Source organism: Monodelphis domestica, chromosome 1 (assembly GCF_027887165.1).
Source record: "Monodelphis domestica isolate mMonDom1 chromosome 1, mMonDom1.pri, whole genome shotgun sequence".
NCBI classification, from domain to species: Eukaryota; Metazoa; Chordata; class Mammalia; order Didelphimorphia; family Didelphidae; genus Monodelphis; species Monodelphis domestica.
In genome coordinates, this window is record NC_077227.1 from 593,491,722 (window position 1) to 593,511,647 (window position 19,926).

General features: G+C 45.9%; 1 protein-coding gene across 2 annotated transcripts in view; it reads left to right on the forward strand.

Moving 5' to 3' along the window:
* BMP1 (bone morphogenetic protein 1) overlaps nucleotides 1–19,926 on the forward strand; it is a 59,786-nt gene that overhangs the window by 315 nt on the left and 39,545 nt on the right. For both annotated transcript variants that reach the window (XR_008915576.1, XM_056813685.1), the window contains exons 2-8: nucleotides 11,882–11,995; nucleotides 14,073–14,249; nucleotides 14,796–14,913; nucleotides 15,284–15,462; nucleotides 16,308–16,413; nucleotides 18,000–18,124; nucleotides 19,566–19,681. Coding sequence is in view for 1 of the 2 variants with exons in the window: in XM_056813685.1 (XP_056669663.1) it covers nucleotides 11,882–11,995; nucleotides 14,073–14,249; nucleotides 14,796–14,913; nucleotides 15,284–15,462; nucleotides 16,308–16,413; nucleotides 18,000–18,124; nucleotides 19,566–19,681 (935 nt within the window). In the remaining variant the exon portion in view is untranslated. The remainder of the gene's footprint in view (nucleotides 1–11,881; nucleotides 11,996–14,072; nucleotides 14,250–14,795; nucleotides 14,914–15,283; nucleotides 15,463–16,307; nucleotides 16,414–17,999; nucleotides 18,125–19,565; nucleotides 19,682–19,926) is intronic.

A 19,926-nucleotide genomic window follows, 5' to 3' on the forward strand; every position in this document is an offset into this window, starting at 1 on the left:
GCAGGAGGATCCCCGCCACGCCACGGGGTCTATTTGGGGTTGGGGTTGGGGGAGGACAGTCCAGTGTGGGAAGCCGAGCCTGCCTGGTTGGCAATGCAGCGGGGAACAAAAGAGAGAGGGAGAGAGGGAGGGGGAAGTTTGGGGGACTTCTAGGACAGAAGTTTTGCTGCTGCTACCACTGCCTGTTGCCGCTGCCTGCTGCTACTTCTCTGATTCCAGGAGAGGATTCCTGGGGAAATTTCCCTGGATCCAGAGAGGGCAGCTGCTGGGTAGTATCTTTCTATCCACTGGAAAGTTTTTGGCCACATTCGGGTATATGTCTGTTCCCCTGTGCAGTTTTCCTTTCTCTCAACACCCCCCACCCCCAATCTCCTACTCTGGAGCAGTAGAAGTTTTCCAGTCTATCTAGATGGCCCTTGGGGCTCCCTGGCTACTAGTGGTAAGGGGGAGAGGTTGGGAAATCCCTGCGGGCCTAATCGGGGCAGGCCCCTACCCAAGGAGGAGAAGGGAGTTTTTTAAATGAAAGGGGAGATTTCCGGTTTCTCTTGTTGCCTGGGATTCTTTGGGTGGTTGTAAGCCCCCACCGTGCTGGAGGAGACTGGTTAATCAGCTGTCAAAATCAATGAACACAACCGAGAGAGGGAATTAACCTTTTCCCACATGCCAGGAGCAGGCTCCGGGCATCCACCACCCATAAGGCGAAGTTGGTGGTAGGGAAAGGGAGGATACCAAGAGAAGTAAGTGGGACCTTCAGTATCCACTTTCCCTCCCCATAGGGATAGGAGGTTAATTAGCAGAGGTCAGAGCCTGGGTTCTGTGTGGTGGGGTGGAGACATAGGGGGTGTGTGGTCCCACTGTGGCTCATTGGAAAGTGTGTTTAACCCTATCATCCAAAGGGTCCTGCCCTAGGAAGGTCCAGATGGCCAGGCCACAGGGCCATTTTATGTCATAGGAAGTCCTGGAACAGGGTTGCCTGGGGACAAGGAGCCGCCCAGAGGATAGTGATAGCTGGGCTTTTCCTAGACTTTCTGATTCAGGATCCAGTTCTCTCTGAAGGAGTTTGGGGTGGGGGAGGAGGAGAAGAAAAGGGAATGGAGTGATGGAAGAATGCTCAAGGCTGATGGGAAAGCCTTCTGGGTGAGTCTGGACTCTGAGACTGGGGTTACTTATAGAGAATGGTCTCCTTCTAAGGACTTATTCCAATCTCTTCAATTCACTGGGTTACTGCCCTGGCAGGCTTCTTGGTGGAGGTGGACCACTGCAGGGACAGAAGGTCCTCAAGACAGAAAAAGGAGCCAAGCCATTTCCCCTACTCATCGGTATCCAGGTCTGCCTTCATTTCTAAGCAGGATCCTTTGTTGACTTCAGTTCAAGAAACATTTAATAAATGTTTGCTAAGTACAAGGCATGGTGCTCAGTGGTGGGAGTTTGAGAATTTTGTTAAAATGACAGTGAGTTCTCAAGGAGCTTATAGAGGATGAGACCTGTACATGCAACTCATAACATAAATAAATATAAAGGAGAGACCTAGATAATATCTCCCTGAGTATTCTTCCAAATCTTCATACCCAATATGTTACTCCTACTCAAAATACCTTCAGCAGCTACCCATTGCCTACCAAATAAAGTATAAAGTCCTGATTCTGGAATTCCAAGGCTTCTTTGGGCTCCAATCTGCCTTTCTACTCCTATTGCCCTTAATTCCTTTCCTTTATTCTATGCCATAGTCAAACTGGACATATCTTTAGGCCTTTCCCATTCTGCCTTCTCCCACCCTGTCCTTAGAACAGAACCTAAGCTCATTACCAATAAGGATTGTTTCATTCTTTGTGCTTGTATCCCTATGGGCTCAAATGGTGTCTGGCATTTAGGAGGTGATTAATAACTGCTTGCTGATTGATTGATATGCTCATGCCATATCCTGTGTCTGGAATGGATTTCCTACTTCTCCAGTTTCACAGTTAACTGAACCCTCCTGATCACCCCCATCCCCCTTAAACTGGCCAATTTAGGTGCCTCCTTCATGAAGCCTTCCCCATCTCTCTCTTCTTTAACTTCCTTGCCCTGCCCCACCCCCACCAAGTAAAGTCATTGCTCAGATTTTCCATTGTGTGGACTTCTTCTTTGACTTTATTCTTTGTCAGGGTCTTCTTTTATCTAGTTTTTTTGTTGTTGTTTGCCTTCCATCTTAGGATCCATCTTAGGTTTTAGGGCAGAAGAGTGGTAAAGGCTAGGCAATTAGGGTTAAGTGACATGTCCAGAGTCACAAAGCTAGGAAGAATCTGAGGTCAAATTTGAACCCAGGACCTCCTGTCTCTAAGCCTGGTTCTGTATCCACTGAACCATCTAGATGCCTAACTTCCCCTCTTTTAGATAATTGTTAATACCTTGGGATCAGGGCTTATGTGTGAGCTATCTTGGTAGCCATGGTGCCTAGTGTATAATAGGTGACAAATGTTAATGTTTGTCAAATAAAAGAAAAATTTGAGAAGATAAGATTGTTTATAGCACTTTTATTTGATGTCATGATGCTTCAGTTTCTTCCTTTCTCTATTTGCAGGGAGAAAGTTGGGAAAGGGAACAGGTAGAGGACAGTTATCAGGTGAAAGGAGAGTCCATGGCCCCATCCCTATATCTCCACAGTCATGGTCTAGGTCTCGCTAAAGGAGTTTGTATCTCCTTTCTTTCTGAAAGAAGAAACGGATATTATGAGCATGGCTGATGGAACCACAAACTCTGGGGATTACTGAAAAATGTGCAACATGGGGTTTCCTGTCCTCATAGAGCATATTAGTCTAGATCCATGGTGGCAAACCTATGGCATACATGCTGGGGGGAGGGGAACACTCAGAGCCCTCTTTGTGGGCATGCCTGCCGTTATCCCAGCACAGAATTCACCAGAGTTGCTTACTAGAAAGCCAGAGGGACATGGGACCAGGCTGCTCCCTTTCCCCTCTCCATGCACACCTGAGGACATCACCTGCCCCTCTAAGGGTTTGCCATCAATGGTCTAGATGGAAGATAAGATATATGTATAAATCCATTAGTAACAACTAATATAAGTGCCAAGTAAGCAGTACCAGTCAGAAGACAGAAAGATGATCATGGGATAGGGGAATAGGTAACTTCTGTTGAGTCACTGGACTAAATGATTTCTAAGGGTCTTTCTATCAAGCACCTACTATGAATCAGACACTATGTTAAACACTTTATAAATATCATCTTATTTGCCTGTTTCCACTATTTCCTTTTTCCCTTGGGTTTTCCGTTTGAAAGGTTACTCTGAGACTAGGCTCCACTGGTAAGGGGATCTGAGTAAGAGGTAGTCATAGAAATGGGGCAGAGCACCTGCTTGCTCAAGAGAAAGCCCAGAATTATAGCAAAACTAACCAGGTGAGGCTGAGGAGACAGCCCCTAACCCACAGTGATGGCAAGGAGGCCATGGGACAATGACAAGCCAAGCTGCAGGTCAGACCCAGCATTCTTTTCTTACCTATCTGGTAATTTCCAAACCCAAGTTCCCAATCTCCATTTCTTCACCCATCCTCATTAAAAAAAGTAAAAATATATAAATAAAAATCCTGTAAACTTTCCTTTCTTCTGCTGGTATTGTCACCCGGGCTCCCATGTTGGAAACAACTTGGATTCTTTTCTTCCTCCCTGGAGCTCTCATATCAAATCAGACACCAAGTTTTGTCAATCCTTTCACCATGATATCTCTTTCATTTGTCCCCTTGAACCTACTCCTATTGCTATCAACTTGGGACAGGTCATCATTACCATTGATCTGACCACTCTCATTCCCTCTTGCCTTCCATTTGTCCTTCATGTGTTGTCATAGGAAGGGTTCCTCTGTATAGGACACTCCTCTGCTCAGAACTCTTCATGGACTTCCCATTGCCTATAGAAAAGAGCAATGAATTCGTCAGAGGACATGGTTCACATTCTGCTTTTGCTGCTACTATGTGTGTCTGGATTCTGTAAATCCATTTTCAGATGGAAATTCCTCTGACCATATTTGATCTCTCCCACTTCTGAACACTCAAAGCATTTTGTACTATGCTCATTTGCATTAAAGTTTGGGGACATATGTATGTATGTATACATATATAGAGAATTTTGGGAGATATAGATATATAGAAAAATAGGTATAAACCCTTACCTTCCATCTTAGAATCAATACTGTGTGTTTATTGGTTCTAAGGCAGAAGAGCAGTAAGAGCTAGGCAATGGGAGTTAAGTGACTTGCCCAGGGTCACACAGCTAAGAAGTATCTGCAATCATATTTGAACTCAGAACCTCCTGTCTCTAGGCCTGGCTCTCAACCTATTGAGCCATCTAGCTGCCCCCTATTTCTATATAATATGTTACTCCTCTTCTGAATCATAGGCCCTTAATTTAACTTCTTCTCCAAAGCTCAGCAGTGTGCTCTGTTTTGTTTTGTTGTCATTCAGTGGTTTTCAGTCACATCCAACTCATCATGACCCATTTGGAGTTTTCTTGGCAAACTACTGCGGTAGTTTGTTATTTCCTTCTCCAGCTTATTTCATGGGGAAATTGAGGTAAACAGAGTTAAGTGACTTGCCCAGGATCACACAGCTAGTAAGTGTCTGAGGTCCAATTTGAACTCAGGAAGATGAGTCTTCCTGACTCCAAGCCCGTACTCTATCCACTGAACCATCTAGCTGTGTTTTGCACATGACAGGTGCTTAGTAAATGTTTGTGGAATTGAACTTACTACTGATTGGCATGACCTGATACCCACCACAAAGGGAGGATGTAAGCAGCACCCAAATCAGCCAGAGAAGTCCATCTAGGAGTTCTGTCTACCAGATTACACCTCGTCATGCTCAGGGAGTAATTACGCTTCCATATGTTATTCCCTCCCCCAACTTCTCTTGCTTTTCTTTCATTCCTCCCTCCCTACCCCATTCATATTGTCTCTATGTCCCAAGAGCCAAGGACTGCTTGGATATACCCAATGTCTAGCTACCTTTCCTGGCTGGTTCTTTCCTCCAGTGCCATGTCATCCCTGAAACAATGGCCAAAGTCCTGACCTTGAAATGGATGGAAGGGGGTGGTGGTAGCAATGTGCCCTTGCTTCCTAGAGACAGAATTTGCCTTCCTGCTCAACTCCACTCCCTCCCCCACTTTTGTACATAGCTGAGAGGGGCCTGCAGTCTCCGAGAGTTAACATTCCTATCAATAAGGTAGAAACAGCCTTGTGTCTGGGTTGTCCTGGGAATAGTCAGAGCCCATCCCCCCTTTTATTTGAACTCACCAACTGCTGTTGCCATCAAGACAGCTTTGAGAGATCCCCTAAAAGGAATCCATGAATATTTTTGCTCCCTTGGGAAGGATCCTGGGAGAGTTGAGGAACAGTTAGATTATAGACTGAGGGCTGGAAAGGACCTTAGAGACTGTTTATTGAGTCCAGCACCTTTATTTTTAGCTTTGTTTTAAAAATATTTTGTTAATGTCTTTTGTTTTACATCATCTGCATTTCTGCCTTATCTTTCCTTTTTGTCTCTTCCCATCCCTTATAACAAAGACTTTTTTAAAATGAGAAAAAAGGAGAAACCAAACAAGTTATCAAAAAGTCTGAGGTGATATGAGATGTTCAACACTCTCATCTCTTCCAAAAAGCAGAGTGAGGTATTCTCTTATATCTCTTTTTGAGGGCCAAACTTATTCATTATGATTTTGCAACATTAAGTTTCCATTGTTTTGTGGAGGTTGTTCCTTCCATTTATATTGTGGTAGTCATTGTGTGTATTGTTTTCCTCACTTCATATGTCATTCCGTCCTTCTCTGTACTCATTTCTTAGATTGAGAAACTCATTGTTTCTTAGATTTTAGAGTGAAGTCATCTTCCATTACATTTATGTGCCACAATTTGTCTATCCTTCCCAGCTGATGAACATCTCCTTTATTTCTAGTTCTTCGCTACCCACAAAATGGGCTACTATAAATATTTTGATATATGTGTGACTGTTCTTTTTGTTAGTCACCTTTTTGGGATACATACCAGCAATTTAATCTCCCAAAGTATATAGATTTTGGAATCCCTCTATTTGCATAATTCCATATTGCTTTCTAGAATGATTGTATCCATTCACATAACCTGTGTCTGCCTTTCCACAATCCTTCTGGCATCGACTATTCCTCAACTTTTTCATCTTTGCTAATTGTCTGCCAAACCCCTTCCTCCCATTTTAGAGATTAGGAAACCAAATTTCACTGAGGTTAAGGCTTTTGTCTGACGTCACATAGGTAGTGAGTGGAAGAGCCACAATTAAAACCCAGGTCTTATGACTCCAGATCCAGCATCCTTTTCTCTCAACTACCCTATGTTTCCTGAATTACGTCTTATTTAGAGTCTGTTTCATTGTTTCCTTTCTCCAAGTAGATTTTTTTAACCCTTACCTACTGTTTTAGAACTGAGACTAAGTATCAGTTCCAAGACAGAAGAGCAGTCAAGAGTGGGCAATTGGGGTTAAGTGACTTGCTCAGGGTCACACACTTGCTCAGGAAGTATCAGAGGTCAAATTTGAACCCAGGACCTCCTGTCCTGTCTCCAGGTCTGACTCTCTGTCCATGAGCCATCTAGATGCTCCTCTAAGAACATTTTAAGGAAGCAGTGGAATCAGTCTTGCTTCCAAGCCCCACATTGCCTGGAAGTTCCAAAGTCCAGAGTTCCTACCTAACTCTGGCCTCATTGGCTAGAATAATTCAGGGAACTAGGGGCAAAGGGACCTAGGATGGAATGCTACATAGGCACCCTATCTCTAAGTCTGACTCCCTCCCATCCAGAAGCTATATCTTAGAGGTTGGGATGGAGGGATCCTTCACAAAGAACCTGGGGAAAGATCTCAAGAAGAAAATGAGCAAAAGAGAAGAGGATGATGGAAATGGAAAAGATTTTGAGACAGTTGATCTCCTCCCTAGAGGATATATCTGCCTCTCATCTCCTGTACCTCACCTCAGCTGCTGGGCAACTCTCCTGCCACAGTTGGCACCTTGATGGGCCTGAGAGGAGGTAGAGGAATTGCCCAGAAGAAGGTGGGGTGTGTAACTGGGATAATTAAGAACATAACTCCTTTCACCATCCTTACCCCCTTGGGGTTTCTCAAAGCCCATAATGGCATCATAAACTTATGACATGTTAGATCAAGAATGGACTTTAGAGATCAGCCATCTAACCTCAGTTTACAAATGGGGAAACCAAGGTTGAGAGTGCAAAAATGACCAGAATCCAGTTCTCCCTATGGTCAGTCTACTGCTTTAAGTGTTTTGTTTTATTCTGCTTTTCCTATTTTGTCTACCTTAATCAGTAAATCAAGGCTTGTTTGGTCCCCAGGAAATTATGGAGGGAGGTGGTTTACTGGCCCCTGCAGGCTTTACTCCCAGACATATTAAATGACTCACCTCCCACCCACTCACCACTTACTCCTTTGTTCAGTTCTTTTCTTTGGGGCCCCGAGGGAGAAAGAAAAGCCCAGGACTACCCTAGACCTGATGTAGAAAGAGATGGGGATACTGTTGGTGTCTGACCAGCAGCTTTGGTGGGGGCAGGTATGCTGGGGGGGGGCAGGTCATAAAGCCCAACATCCCAATGCTGAGCAATGAAAATTATATCCTCAGGTTTATCCCTCCAATGCCTGTCACCGATTATAGAGTGATAGTTGATAGAGGAGAAAGGACAAACTTGTCCCCTTAGGAGCAGTTCCCAGAAGGGCCAGCTGTTTCTTTGCCCTATTCCCCCACTCCTAATCCCCTCCCCAAACACATCAGTCTTTAAATACCTGACTTGGAAGAGTCAAATAAATATGACTTCTTCTCAGGTCCTTCTGCAAAAAGGAAAGGTGGCCATCCATTTTGGATGAACCAGAATTTGCTGGTGTGGCTCAGCTCTTACCATCATCACCCCCAATTAATCAATGAGCATTTATTTATTTAACCGCTTTCCATCTTTACAACACAGGTTGGTGTCTTCTCTGAAATTTATAACCTTAAAGAATTATGTAAAACGTTTAGAGGTTGTGATTTGCCTAGAATCACACTATAATATGTGTCAGAGGTAGATCTTGAACTCCTGGCTTCAAGGCTGATTTTCTAGCGATAATGCCATGTTGTTTTTTTTTTTAAAGGCAATTTTGGGGAAGAGAAATGTTTATTAGCAGCTAAGAAAATATGGAAAGAGTTTATGTAGAAAGTGGCACTTGAACTGAGTTTAGAAGAAAATAAGGAGGGGCAACTAGGTAGAGCATCAGGCCTGGAGTTGAGGGGACCTGGGTTCAAATGTGCCCTCAGACACTTCCTAGCTATGTGGCCTAGCAAGTCACTTAATCCCAATTGTCTACTCCTTACCACTCTTCTATCTTAGAATTGATACTAAGACAGAAGGTAAGGGTTAAAAAAATTAAAAAGAAGGAAACAAGGAATTCTACAAAGACAGAAGAATGAATAAAGTGCTTTCCAGGTATGAGTGGAAAGTCAGTACAAAGATTCAGAGAAGAGAGATCGTGGACTCATCATGGGTTTTGAGCTGGAACAGAGTATTATGTGTGCTGAAATGCAAGCAGGCCAGTCTGGCTGACCTGTAGAGGGTTGGCTAGGTAAGTAGGGGCCAGATTGTGAAAACATAAAAAAGCCAAACAGAGGAGTTTGTTTATATTTGGTCCTAAAAGCCATTGGACTTTATTGAGTCGAGGAGAGACATGGTCAGGCCAGTGCTTTCGGAAAATCACTGTGGCAGCTGTCTGGAGGATGGATTGTAGGAAGAGACTGTACAAAGGTGGGTGTGTTTTCAAAATTGGCGTAGAAGTGTAGGCACCGTGATGATGAAGCATTTGAGTGTGCTCAGGTGTTTTTCTGGACAAGATGGAATATTTCTATGAGCACATGTTTCCATAGATGTGATCAAGAAGGAATCCATCCATATGGATGCAGGGATGGGTGGTTATCTGCATTTGCTTGGATATGGAATCACGTATGTCATGTGTCATATGTCATAACCCAGTGTGTGCCTACTGGAACGCACTCACACCTCCCCCTGGCACTCAGTGAATGCTCTGGGAGGGGATGACCAGAGCAAGGGGGAATACTTGGAAGCACTGAAGGGGAGGGCCTAACCCTGAGTTTGCAGCTTCTAGGGCCCCCAGGCTCCTAAGGTTCAGCCTTGCCTTTGCTGTAGGGCTGTGAATACCCCGGGCTAGTTCACAACCAGAAAACAAAAACAAAAACTTTTGATCCCCAGCTGAAAACAACCGACTCTGACCCCAGAGTTTCCTTCCGGATGGAGGAGGGAAGGCACTGGTTCTGTAGAAGCCAATTTTTCCAGCCTTTGGCAGAGAGGGAATTCCCTAATGGGTGTGATATTCCTGGTTCCTCCACCAGAAATCCCTCCTCCTCTCCATCCTGGGGCTCTCCCACATCCCTAGCTCTCCTTTTACTTCTCTCTTCCCTCCCTCCCCCCACGGCTGTTCCCACACATTCTTCAGCCATGACATCCCATTCCATCCCATGGGGCTCCCTGATCCAGGCCTGACCTGCTCTGAGATTCCCTGAGTACATTAGGAAAGCCCATCATCCCACAATTCCCTTGTGTATTATGACCTGGTCTACCTTTTTAAACTACCTCCTGGCCCCCAAATTTCACTGTCCCCCCAGCTGGGCCCTTCCTCTTTCTGATGCCTTATACCAGTCAATGCCCCAAATGCTTAGAATTTAGGGTTCCAATTTAGAATCATTTCAGCCTCTTCAGGGGCTCCTCTCAGCTGGCAGTTGATGAAGCACATTTGGCAGGGAAGGATTGTAAAGTTGAACACTTCTGCAGTTCCCGCCCCTAAAAGTGCACTCGTGTGTTTAAGAAAAAGGAGATGAATAGATGAGCTAGTGCTTTGGAAAGCTTTGGAAAGCTTAAAATTCGGTACAAATTTTTGGGATTATTATTGTTACATGTATACATGTGCTTAGTATTTGCGGATGGGTGCCCGTAAAGCTACCTAAGCAAATGAATGTTTATGCATATGACTAGACAACAGTGTGCAGGTGAGAGTGTACCCTTGAGGGATCATGGGATTTAGAGCTGGAAAGAGATCAGCTTAGATATCATCTCATTAAAGCCCATCATTTTGTAGAAGAGGAAAGGAAAGGTCTGAAGATTTCAGTGACTAAGACCCTACAATGGAGCCATCAGAGCTCTTTCCACAGCATCCTTCCCTATTTCTGGAAGAGGACCAACTGCTCCCAGATTCCTGTGTCACTCTCCTCCCCTTGTCTAGCTTCTTTGTTGCCTCAGTTGTAGGTAATCCAATAAGGTCTTTCCTGTGGACTTTGAGAGTGGGATCCAGTCTTCAGATGGCACAAATTGGGTGTTCTGTATTTGAGTGTGATGAGCAAGTCATACTGATGGATTAGAGACAAAAGTTCAGGACTACTCAGTGAGACAATAATGAAGTTTTATTCCTTTGAGCATGACTTGTTTTTTTTTTTTTTGCAGTTTGCAAAGTTGTATGCATATGTCTGTACTCATCTGTGATGGTGTGTATCTGTGTTAGCATGAATTTTGGGCCTATGAGGAAGATCCAAGGCCTAATAGAAAGAGCATTGGCTTTAGAATCAGAAGATCTGGGTTCAGATGCTCTCTCTTGCCACTAACTGAATGTGGTCATATTAGTAACCAACCTTCTGACTTAGAGTCAGTGTTGTGTATTGGTTCCAAGGCAGAAGAGTAGTATGGGCTAGGCAATGACAGTTAAGTGACTTTCCCAGGGTCACACTGCTAAATGTTAGAGACTAGATTTGAACTCCTTAACTGACTCTGTTCTTAGTATACATGCCCCACTCCACTTTTGAGAGTGTGTGTCTGTCTGTGTTTAGTTTGCCTACTAAATGATGTAGTGGGAAGAATTTCTTTGTGTCTCTAAGACCATTGGGGACCACAGGTGAGTCTTTGTATACCTGTATGTGTGTTTGAATAAATGAATGTGTTTCCACAGAGCAGGCCATTTGGGGCAGAGAAATCTGTGTCAAGACCCAAGGTTAAAACAATTTGTTTAATTTGGACAGCCAAGCCCTGGCTGAACTGTAGGATGTGAAGCAGATGTCTCCATGGGCGGAGCTATAGAGAAATGACTTTCAGCTCCTACCCCACCTCCCCTACAGCTTCAACCCCCTTCCAACTCACTCCTATTTCCCCGAGACAATTCTTTCTCTACTCTCTGCTTCCTTCTTTGCCTCAGAATTCTCCAAAAGGAAATAGACTCAGCCCAGATGTTCAGGCATTTGAACCAAACCTTTCTCAGACCCTTAGTTTCTTCACCTGTAAAATGGCCATAACTATACTCATAGTACCCACCTCACAGGGTTGTGGTGAATTATAAGCTATCAAGCTTAAACATTGTCCAAGGAAGTGCTATTGTTACTATAGACTTTGATTCTAGAGTTTCTTCTGTTGTGTGTCTGTTTTCCAAATCTTTCAGTTGACTCAAGTTTTTGGAGATGTTCCTTCTCAAAATTAGGCCACTAGACTTTGCTTTAGCAGGGATGCTCATTGAGGAAAAAAACCTTTGAAATCTCCCTAGAGGACCCACTACCCATTTTCCTCTCTGTCTTTGTCTCTCTGTTTCTCTCTGCCTTTCTCCTGTGGATACTTAACAGCCTATGGGGATGAGATTTGGGGAAAGGTAGGGAGAGGGACCAGGCAGAGAATGGGGACCAGGACATGGTCCCCAGTTAAGCAGAGGTCAGAAAGGCTGCATTTGGAGCTCACCTGGTGTTCTGGCCCATCACCTCTGCTGCCTGTTTCTCCTAGCTAGTGAAGGGCCCCTGTCAACTGTGGAGAAGAAAACTGACTAATCATTGTGCCTCTCTCTAGCTGCATTTCTTGGGGACATTGCTCTGGATGAAGAGGACTTGAAGGCCTTCCAGGTGGAACAGATCGCGGAACTCAGGCAGCAGGCCATCCTCAGGGCAACTGGCAAAGCCTCAGGTATCACCAGTGCTGGGCCACTGCTACTCCTAGGGGACTATGATCTCATCAAGGCAGGGTGGAGACTGCCTGCTTCCCAGCAGCCTCCAAAGCCTCATGCCTTTGCTTTTCCAAAGACAGCGGCCATATGAAAGGCCAAAGCACAGTCCTGATGCCCATTGCTCTAATTTTGGGTCAACTTGGTCTAGGAGAAAGCACAGCACGTACAATGAAGTATTACTACAGGTCCCCTGCCATGGGCTGTCCAAGGTTCAGGGACCCAGGACTCACACTGGTTCCTCCTATGGCACTAGATTTGGAGGAATCTGATCAAGTCCCTTACTCACTTGCAGCTTTCTGCAGGAGGCTTTCTTTTTGCCTTGGCAGGGGAGTGCAAGTGATATGGACAAGAACTGGGACAACACTAACCCTCTGGGAACACACCCCACAAGGGACAGGAGAACTTCCTCAACCCCTAGCTCTCATGTGGCCACATATCATTGATGCCTGTGTCCACAGCAAATGAAGTGCCCTCCTTTCCTTCTCCACTGGGAGGATACCAGCAACTCAGGGGTGGAAGAGGTCAGAGGCTCAGAATCTGGGAGCTGGATGCAGGTTAGCCTTCAGAGGCAGGTTAAAAAGTGGAATCAGGTGCTAAGAACGAGCCTGTTGTCCCTCTCCTTCTCCCCACCTTGGACCTTAGGTTTCCTATTGAAATAGTACCTTGAGAGCCCCAAGTTAAGTTCTTTCAAGTCTCACCACTGCTCCAAACTGGAGTGGGCACTGCTGAGCCTTTCTAAGGATGGCACCTGAGGGACAATCTAGCTTTCCTGTTGACAAGAGCTCAAATGACTAATCCACAGCCCAAAGTAAACATGTCCAAGTAGTGTCAGCCTGGTTGAACTACCAGAGGGGTTGAATTGCCCAGAGAGCCATGGCTCTGAGGTCACAGGACTTGAGGTTCAAATCTTACCTCTGACCCTTATTACTTATGTGATTTTGGGCAAGGAACTTCCTTTGGGTCTCACTTTCCTCATCTGAAAAATGAGGGAATTAGACTAGATGGCTTCTGAGGTTCCTCTCAGCTCCAAGTCTATGAGCCTATGATCTTTTGTCCTTCCCTAAGAGGTGAACTAGGTTGTGAGGTTCAAATAGAGCAATCTATAGAAATGTGTATCCATGTATATAGGATTAATTGAAGGAACAAGGAAATTTTTAGCCTTGAGCATGGAAGACTTAGATGGGTCATGAGAGCAGTCCCCAAATATTTGAAGGGCTATCATAGGGAAGACAGATTAACATTGTTCCTCTTGGATCAGCTAGGTGGCCCAGTGGAGGCCTGGAGACAGCAGGACCTGCAAAATCTGACCTCAAAGGCTTCCTAGCTGGGCAAGTTCTTGGACCCTAATTGCCTTGCCCTTACCACTCTTCTCCCTTGGAACTGATACTTAGTATTGATTCTAGGACAGAAGGTAAAGGTTAAAAAAAATTGTTCCTCTTGTCCCCAGAGAGGAACAATAGGGGAGAAATAGCAAGAAAGATTTAGGTTTGATATCAGGGAAAACTTCCCAACAGTTACAGCTCTCCAAAAGGAGAATGGGGCTGCCTTTACGTGGTAAGGGGCAGGTCTTCAAGCAGAGACCAAATGACTCTTACCAGGGATCTTAGAGAGGAGATTTTTTATTCAGGACTCAGTGGGGACACTGTGACTTCTGAAATCCTCCTAGTTCTGAGATTCTGTAATCTGGGCAAGGCAGCTTGGTATAGCAGGAAGCTCAAGGCTCGAGGGATGCCGCATATGGAAAGGGCAGTGTATCAATGTTAGCAGTGTACAGCAAGTGTATAGAACTTCGTAAACCCCAAAAGGCCCTTAGCTGTCAGCCTGCCTGTCTGCAGTCATCATCATTCTAAATACTAAATGAGACAATATGTGGATGTGGCATTTAAAACTGCCGTGTCCATTACAAATGTAGGATATGGCTAAAAGAAGAGAACAAACTTGTCCTCGGATGGCTGTGGGTCTCTCACAGACATTCGGGGGGAAATGAACAAGCTCTCCCCCATCTAAAACTCCATTCCTCTTCCCTTTTCCTTTCAGGAAATAGTTCCACCCCTGCCAACCAGCATGCTCGGGGACGGCTTCAAAGGAAGGCCCGGGAGAAGCTGGGGGGCCGGGGTCGGGGCCGGTCCCGCAACCGGAGAGCAGCAACATCCCGGCCGGAGCGAGTGTGGGTTGATGGCATCATCCCCTTTGTCATTGGAGGGAACTTTACTGGTGAGTGGAGGGGGGCAAGGGAGAGTGGGCAAGGTCAGTTGAACTGACTTATTTAAGAGGTTTGGCACCAGGAGGTTCCTGGAGTGGAGTGCTGACCTTCAGCCCTGAAACACAATGAGGGATATTATCTCCCTCTCTCGACTTATCAGGCTCTCTCCCTGTTGACTCCTCTCTTAGGTCACTATGCTCCTCAGAGTACATATGACCCCCCTCTATTCACAGTAAATAGAAGTGGACAACAGAGACTGGGAACCAGACCTCTAGGCTCTCTTCTTGCTCTGTCTTTGGTCGATGCTACCCCCAAGAATCTTGTTTCCTAGCTGTCGAATGAGAAAAATAAGTTTGACCTCTCCCATTCTCCTCATTTCTCCAGCTCTCCCACTCTCCAACCCCCTTCCATGAATATTGCTTAGCAGTGAATGAAGGAGATCCAATGGGCAGAGTGCTTTTAGCTGATTAGGAGAGAAGTTGGTCTCTTGGAGTTCCTGGCTCGTGTCTGACTTCTATTTAGCTGTGACAACCTGGCCAACCTCTTTTCTTCTTTAGGCAGTCAACGGGCAGTCTTTCGGCAAGCCATGAGACACTGGGAGAAACACACATGTGTCACCTTTCTAGAGCGCACAGATGAGGACAGTTACATCGTGTTCACCTACCGACCCTGCGGGTGAGTGGGAAACCCTAAGGCTTAAACTTCCCTGGGGCATCACCCCTAAAAGAAGTGGTCCTTTTCATGTGGGCATCTCCCTAGGCACTACCTATTGGTGGAGGTGCTGCCCATGGGTATGGTATTCCTCATCCTAGAATGTCCATCTCCTTGGTCACTGGCCCCTGGGACAGACCTCCTGGGTTTGTCTAGACTCTTAGTCTTGGGTTTTAGTCCCTAAAACCATCTCTTCCCTTCATTCCCTACTTCTTTACCCAGCTCCTGTCCCTCCCCTCAGCCTGGACTAATAGTCCAGGCAGGTTCCTCCCCCTGAGTCAGCTGCACTCCCCCAGCTCGGGCCCTGCCCCCCTGAGCTGGCCCTGCCCCCCAGGTGCTGCTCTTATGTGGGTCGACGGGGCGGGGGACCCCAGGCCATCTCCATTGGGAAGAACTGTGACAAGTTTGGCATCGTTGTCCATGAACTGGGCCATGTTATCGGCTTTTGGCATGAGCACACACGACCTGACCGTGACAACCATGTTGCCATCGTGAGGGAGAATATCCAGCCAGGTAATCCCATCTATGTTTCCTCATTTAGCCTTTCTGCTTCTGTGGCTATGAGCTTAGCATTCCAGTCCGGTGCCTGGTGCCTGCTGTTATCCATATCATAGAGAAAAGAGAGAGTGGTCAGTAGACTCCCCTAACTTCAGCCTAGTTCAGATCTTAGTCTCTGAAGTCCCAAGGGTTCTACTCTAGGCTAAAGAACTCAAAGAAACTTTGGTCATCCTTAGTCCAAAGGGCCTTGAGTAGAATAGGCCAATTATGGAACCACTTTAGGAATACCAGTATATCCTATATCCTGGACCAAATAGGACTTTTAGATCATCCCAGAATCCAACTGGTCTCTGGGGTAAAAAGGTGGGGACAGGAGCAAGGAGAGCTATTTTCCCAACCATTCACTTCTTTGCTATCTCTCATCTCCTCACCCTTTTTTCCCTTTCCCGTTATGATCTCCATCTCCCCTTCTGACTTTACCTCTTTGTCTTAGTGTCTCCCTGTTTTTCTCCATCTTGACGTTTCCATCTCAGTGTTTCCTTTTCACTCCCAAGGCTGCATTCCTATCCACTCCCCTTGCCCTTTCCCCATTTGCTCTCTCCCTGTCCACTCTTGGAGCTTCCTCTGAGACATTTGGGCAGAGCTAGCCATTTAGTAGGACATTCTGTCCTCCTCCTGGCTGCCCACTCCTGGGGACCCCAACTGCATCAGTGCCTGATCTTTACCAAGAAGCCTCCCCTTCCTAGTGTGCTAGCCCCAAGAGAGGTGTTCTGACACTGTCTCAGTGCCCCAAAGCTGGGCAGTTCCCCTCTCCTTTTCCCCTCCTCCTGCCCCCCGCATCCTTTACCCCATCTCCACAGGACAGGAGTATAATTTCCTGAAGATGGAGCTCGAGGAAGTGGAATCTTTGGGGGAGACCTACGATTTCGACAGTATCATGCATTATGCTCGAAACACTTTCTCCAGGTAAGAGCTAGAGTTGAAGTCTCCAGTGACTGCTCTCATCCTCACCTTGCTCATCACTCAGTGGCATGCACTATTTCTTCAGACTTGACATGGGGCGCTGGTGTGACAGATAGACAACAATGTAGTACGGTCCTATATAAGTGACCTTTGTCACTTCAAGTTAAGTGACCATCTACTCTAACCCCTTCATTTTAAAGATGAGGAAACTGAGGCTCTGAGAGGCTAAGAACTTGCCCACCATAATACAACTAGTTAGGGTCTAAGGTGGGCTTTGAATCCAAGTCTTCTTGACTCCAAGTCCTGCCCTCTGGTGACTAGTGTCTGGTGACACTCTGGTTCTTCATAGCAAGGACCCAAGGTGTCCTGTGGGCTTCTGCAGCCTCAAAGTCCAGAGAAATGTTCTAAGAGTATATCCTTCATCCTTCCCCATTGGTATTCTCTATCTAGGATAGAGGTTCTAAGTAGATCTGCCCTCCTTTCTCAGAAGCCACAACTACTATTAGATTTGGACTACCTACTCGTAATACATTAAGTACCAAAGAAGAAACTCAAGCCTTGCCTTCTAGAAAAGCTTGAGGAGGCGATTTGGAGAGCACTAGACCTCTTCAAGTCAGTATCTCAGCTCCTTTCTCATGGGATATAGGACCTGGCCTTTGGTAGCTCTTAATTCAGCCTGTTCTTTCTGTTTTCTTGACTTTTCCTCTGCCCTTGAATTTGTTCTTCTACCCCTTGCCCTCACCCTACCTCCAGCCAAATCTCAAACTCTCTCTTTCTCTTTCAGTTCCACTCTCTCCCTCTTCCTGCCTTCTGGCTCTTTCTCAATCCAAGGCTGTTCCCAGACCCTTGACGCAACATCAAAGACCAGAGAAAAGTGATGAGGTCATTACATCCCCCACCCCCAGAGACCCATATCCCACCCCACCCTACCTTTACAATCCATCATGGACTCTAGGGAAGCAGAATCTGCAGGATTTCATCATTCCCCACTGGGAACAGAAGGCTATAGCTGGGACTGTTAGACTCCCACAGTCTTAGTTATCCCCAATGATTGAGTTGGTTAACAAACCTTACAGCAGCTAATTCCAGCGAGGTAAATTGCTAGGAATTGGGGATCAGAGCAGGCATGAGTCAGCTTGAGCAGTGAGTGGGGTGAGAAGAGGTGGGGAGCAGCTGGAGATGACATAAAGGTTTAAAGGGTCAAAAGCTACCTGTGTTTTGAATAAGAACATAGGAGGTATGCCAGGAGGACCCTAGACACCCTCATCCCATCCCTTATTTTTGCCTCTCTCCCTAAATGTTGAGTTCCCTTGTGGCTTCTCTAGCCTCGTGGTGGGTCCAGCTGCCATGGGGTGGGGTTGCTAGTCATAGCATAGTAATGACAGGGTACTTTGTCTCCACCCTGTCCTGACCCTGCTGCAGAATGTCTGAATTCAGGCAGGGTTATGACCTATGGAAGCAGACACTGAGCCTCTTGGAGCTCCATTCACTGGCAGTACTGTGTGCCCACACTTGAGTGGGTCCCTGCTAAAGGGACTTCTCTTTCTTCCTCCCAACATTACCATTCTGATTTTGGTTTCCCTACCCAGGGGTATCTTCCTGGACACCATTGTTCCCAAATATGATGTAAATGGGGTAAAACCCCCTATTGGCCAAAGGACTCGGCTTAGTAAGGGAGACATTGCCCAAGCCCGAAAGCTCTACAAGTGCCCAGGTAAGAGGAAAAAGTTAGATTTAGGTGTCAAAGTTAGTCTGGGGGGGGGGGGAGTTAGGGGCATCCGTCTCAGAGTTTGCTTGAGTAGTGTCAGTGAGAGTCAAGACATAGCACAAAGGACAAAGTAGTTTCTTTAAATAATTTAACTGTATTTAAATTAAGCATTTATTTTTCTCCCTCTCCCCCGACAGAATAATAACATCAAAAAATTAAAATAATCTATTTGTGAAAAATATACAGTTAAGCAAAGCAAGTTCCCTGTTGGCTTTGAATCAAAAATATATATCTTGGGGCAGCTAAATGGCTCAGGGGATCGAGAGCCAGGCCTAGAGATGGGAGTTCCTGGGTTCCAATCTGGCCTCAGATACTTCCTAGCTGTGTGACCTTGAGCAAATCACTTAACCCCCACTGCCTAGTCCTTACCACTCTTCTGCCTTGGAACCAATACACAGTGTTGATTCTATGTCAGAAGGTAAGAGGTTTTTTTTTTTTAAACATATGTCTCATTCTGCATTTTGGGTTCATCTCCTCTCTAATAAGCTTACTCTCTTTGGTCTTCTAGAATTGTGAGTTTTCATTGCATTGATCAGAGTACAATGGGCAGAGTTGTCAGAGATGATGAACTAGGGTGGCATCATGCAAATCTTAGTGGAATAAGGAGGCTTTGGAGTCAAATGAAGAGTCTTTAGATTGAACAAATTGGGAAGGATCAAGCTTGAGGGAGAACTATGCCTTCCAAGGTCTAGGCAGGGAAGAAGGAAAGGGGAGTAGTGTTGGGGGGGGGGGACGGGATGCAGAATAAAGCAGTATATTAAAGGACAGGCCCTGGGGAGTGAGTTTAAGGCTTGAAGGGAGGAGCAAGGGATAAGGCTGGATCCAGAAATAAGCACTTAAAGGTATGCCCTTGTGAAGGGATCAAAAGAAATAAGGTGAAGTGTGAAAGCGCTCCTGGGGAGTAATAAACCAAATACTGGTGTTGAGCATGCCTCGAGGTACCAGATGTTCTTTGTAAGGTGAATCCATGGAAGGAGCCAGGAGACTCCCTGGTCCCCTTCTCTCTGTTCCCCACCCCCAGCTGGCCTGGGAGTTGGGGCCCAATGAAAGGGGAAGAGATTTAGACCAGAATTTGACCTCAACTGCAGGAATCCTTTGTTGCCATGATAACGGCCATGGTAGGGCTGGTTGTCTTGGCAGCGAGAAGCAGGGAGAGGTAGAATGGGGTGGGGGTGGGGGTGGTGTATCTGTGTGTATGGGGAAAGGAACTTAAAGAGACGGGGCTATCCCCTAAAGATTCTTCCTTGCCTCATGTTTCCGCCCTTATCCCTACCCTTGAAGGGTTGCCAGGGATAAAGCTTGAGTTTGAGGAAAGGGTGGATGCAAGTTAGGAGTGCTGGGAATTGCATCTAATGAATGATACTGCCATTTGTGGTTTCCTCAACAGCCTGTGGAGAGACTCTTCAGGACAGCACTGGAAACTTCTCCTCTCCCGAATACCCTAATGGCTATTCTGCCCACATGCACTGTGTTTGGCGCATCTCAGTCACACCTGGAGAAAAGGTACTATCCAGTCTCTAACCTATATGTTCCCCTCCCTACCCATCACATTCTTACCCTGTATCCTTAAAGATATAACCAGTCTGAAAACAAATGTAGTGCTGAGGATATGTGAATGAAGCTCTCTACCTATTTTCATTCATTCATTCAATATTTAAGTACACTGTGGTAGACACTATGGGGGATACAGTGAACATGGAATCTAGTTGGGGAGGCCAGGTATACACACAAGCAGTGTGGTTCAGTAG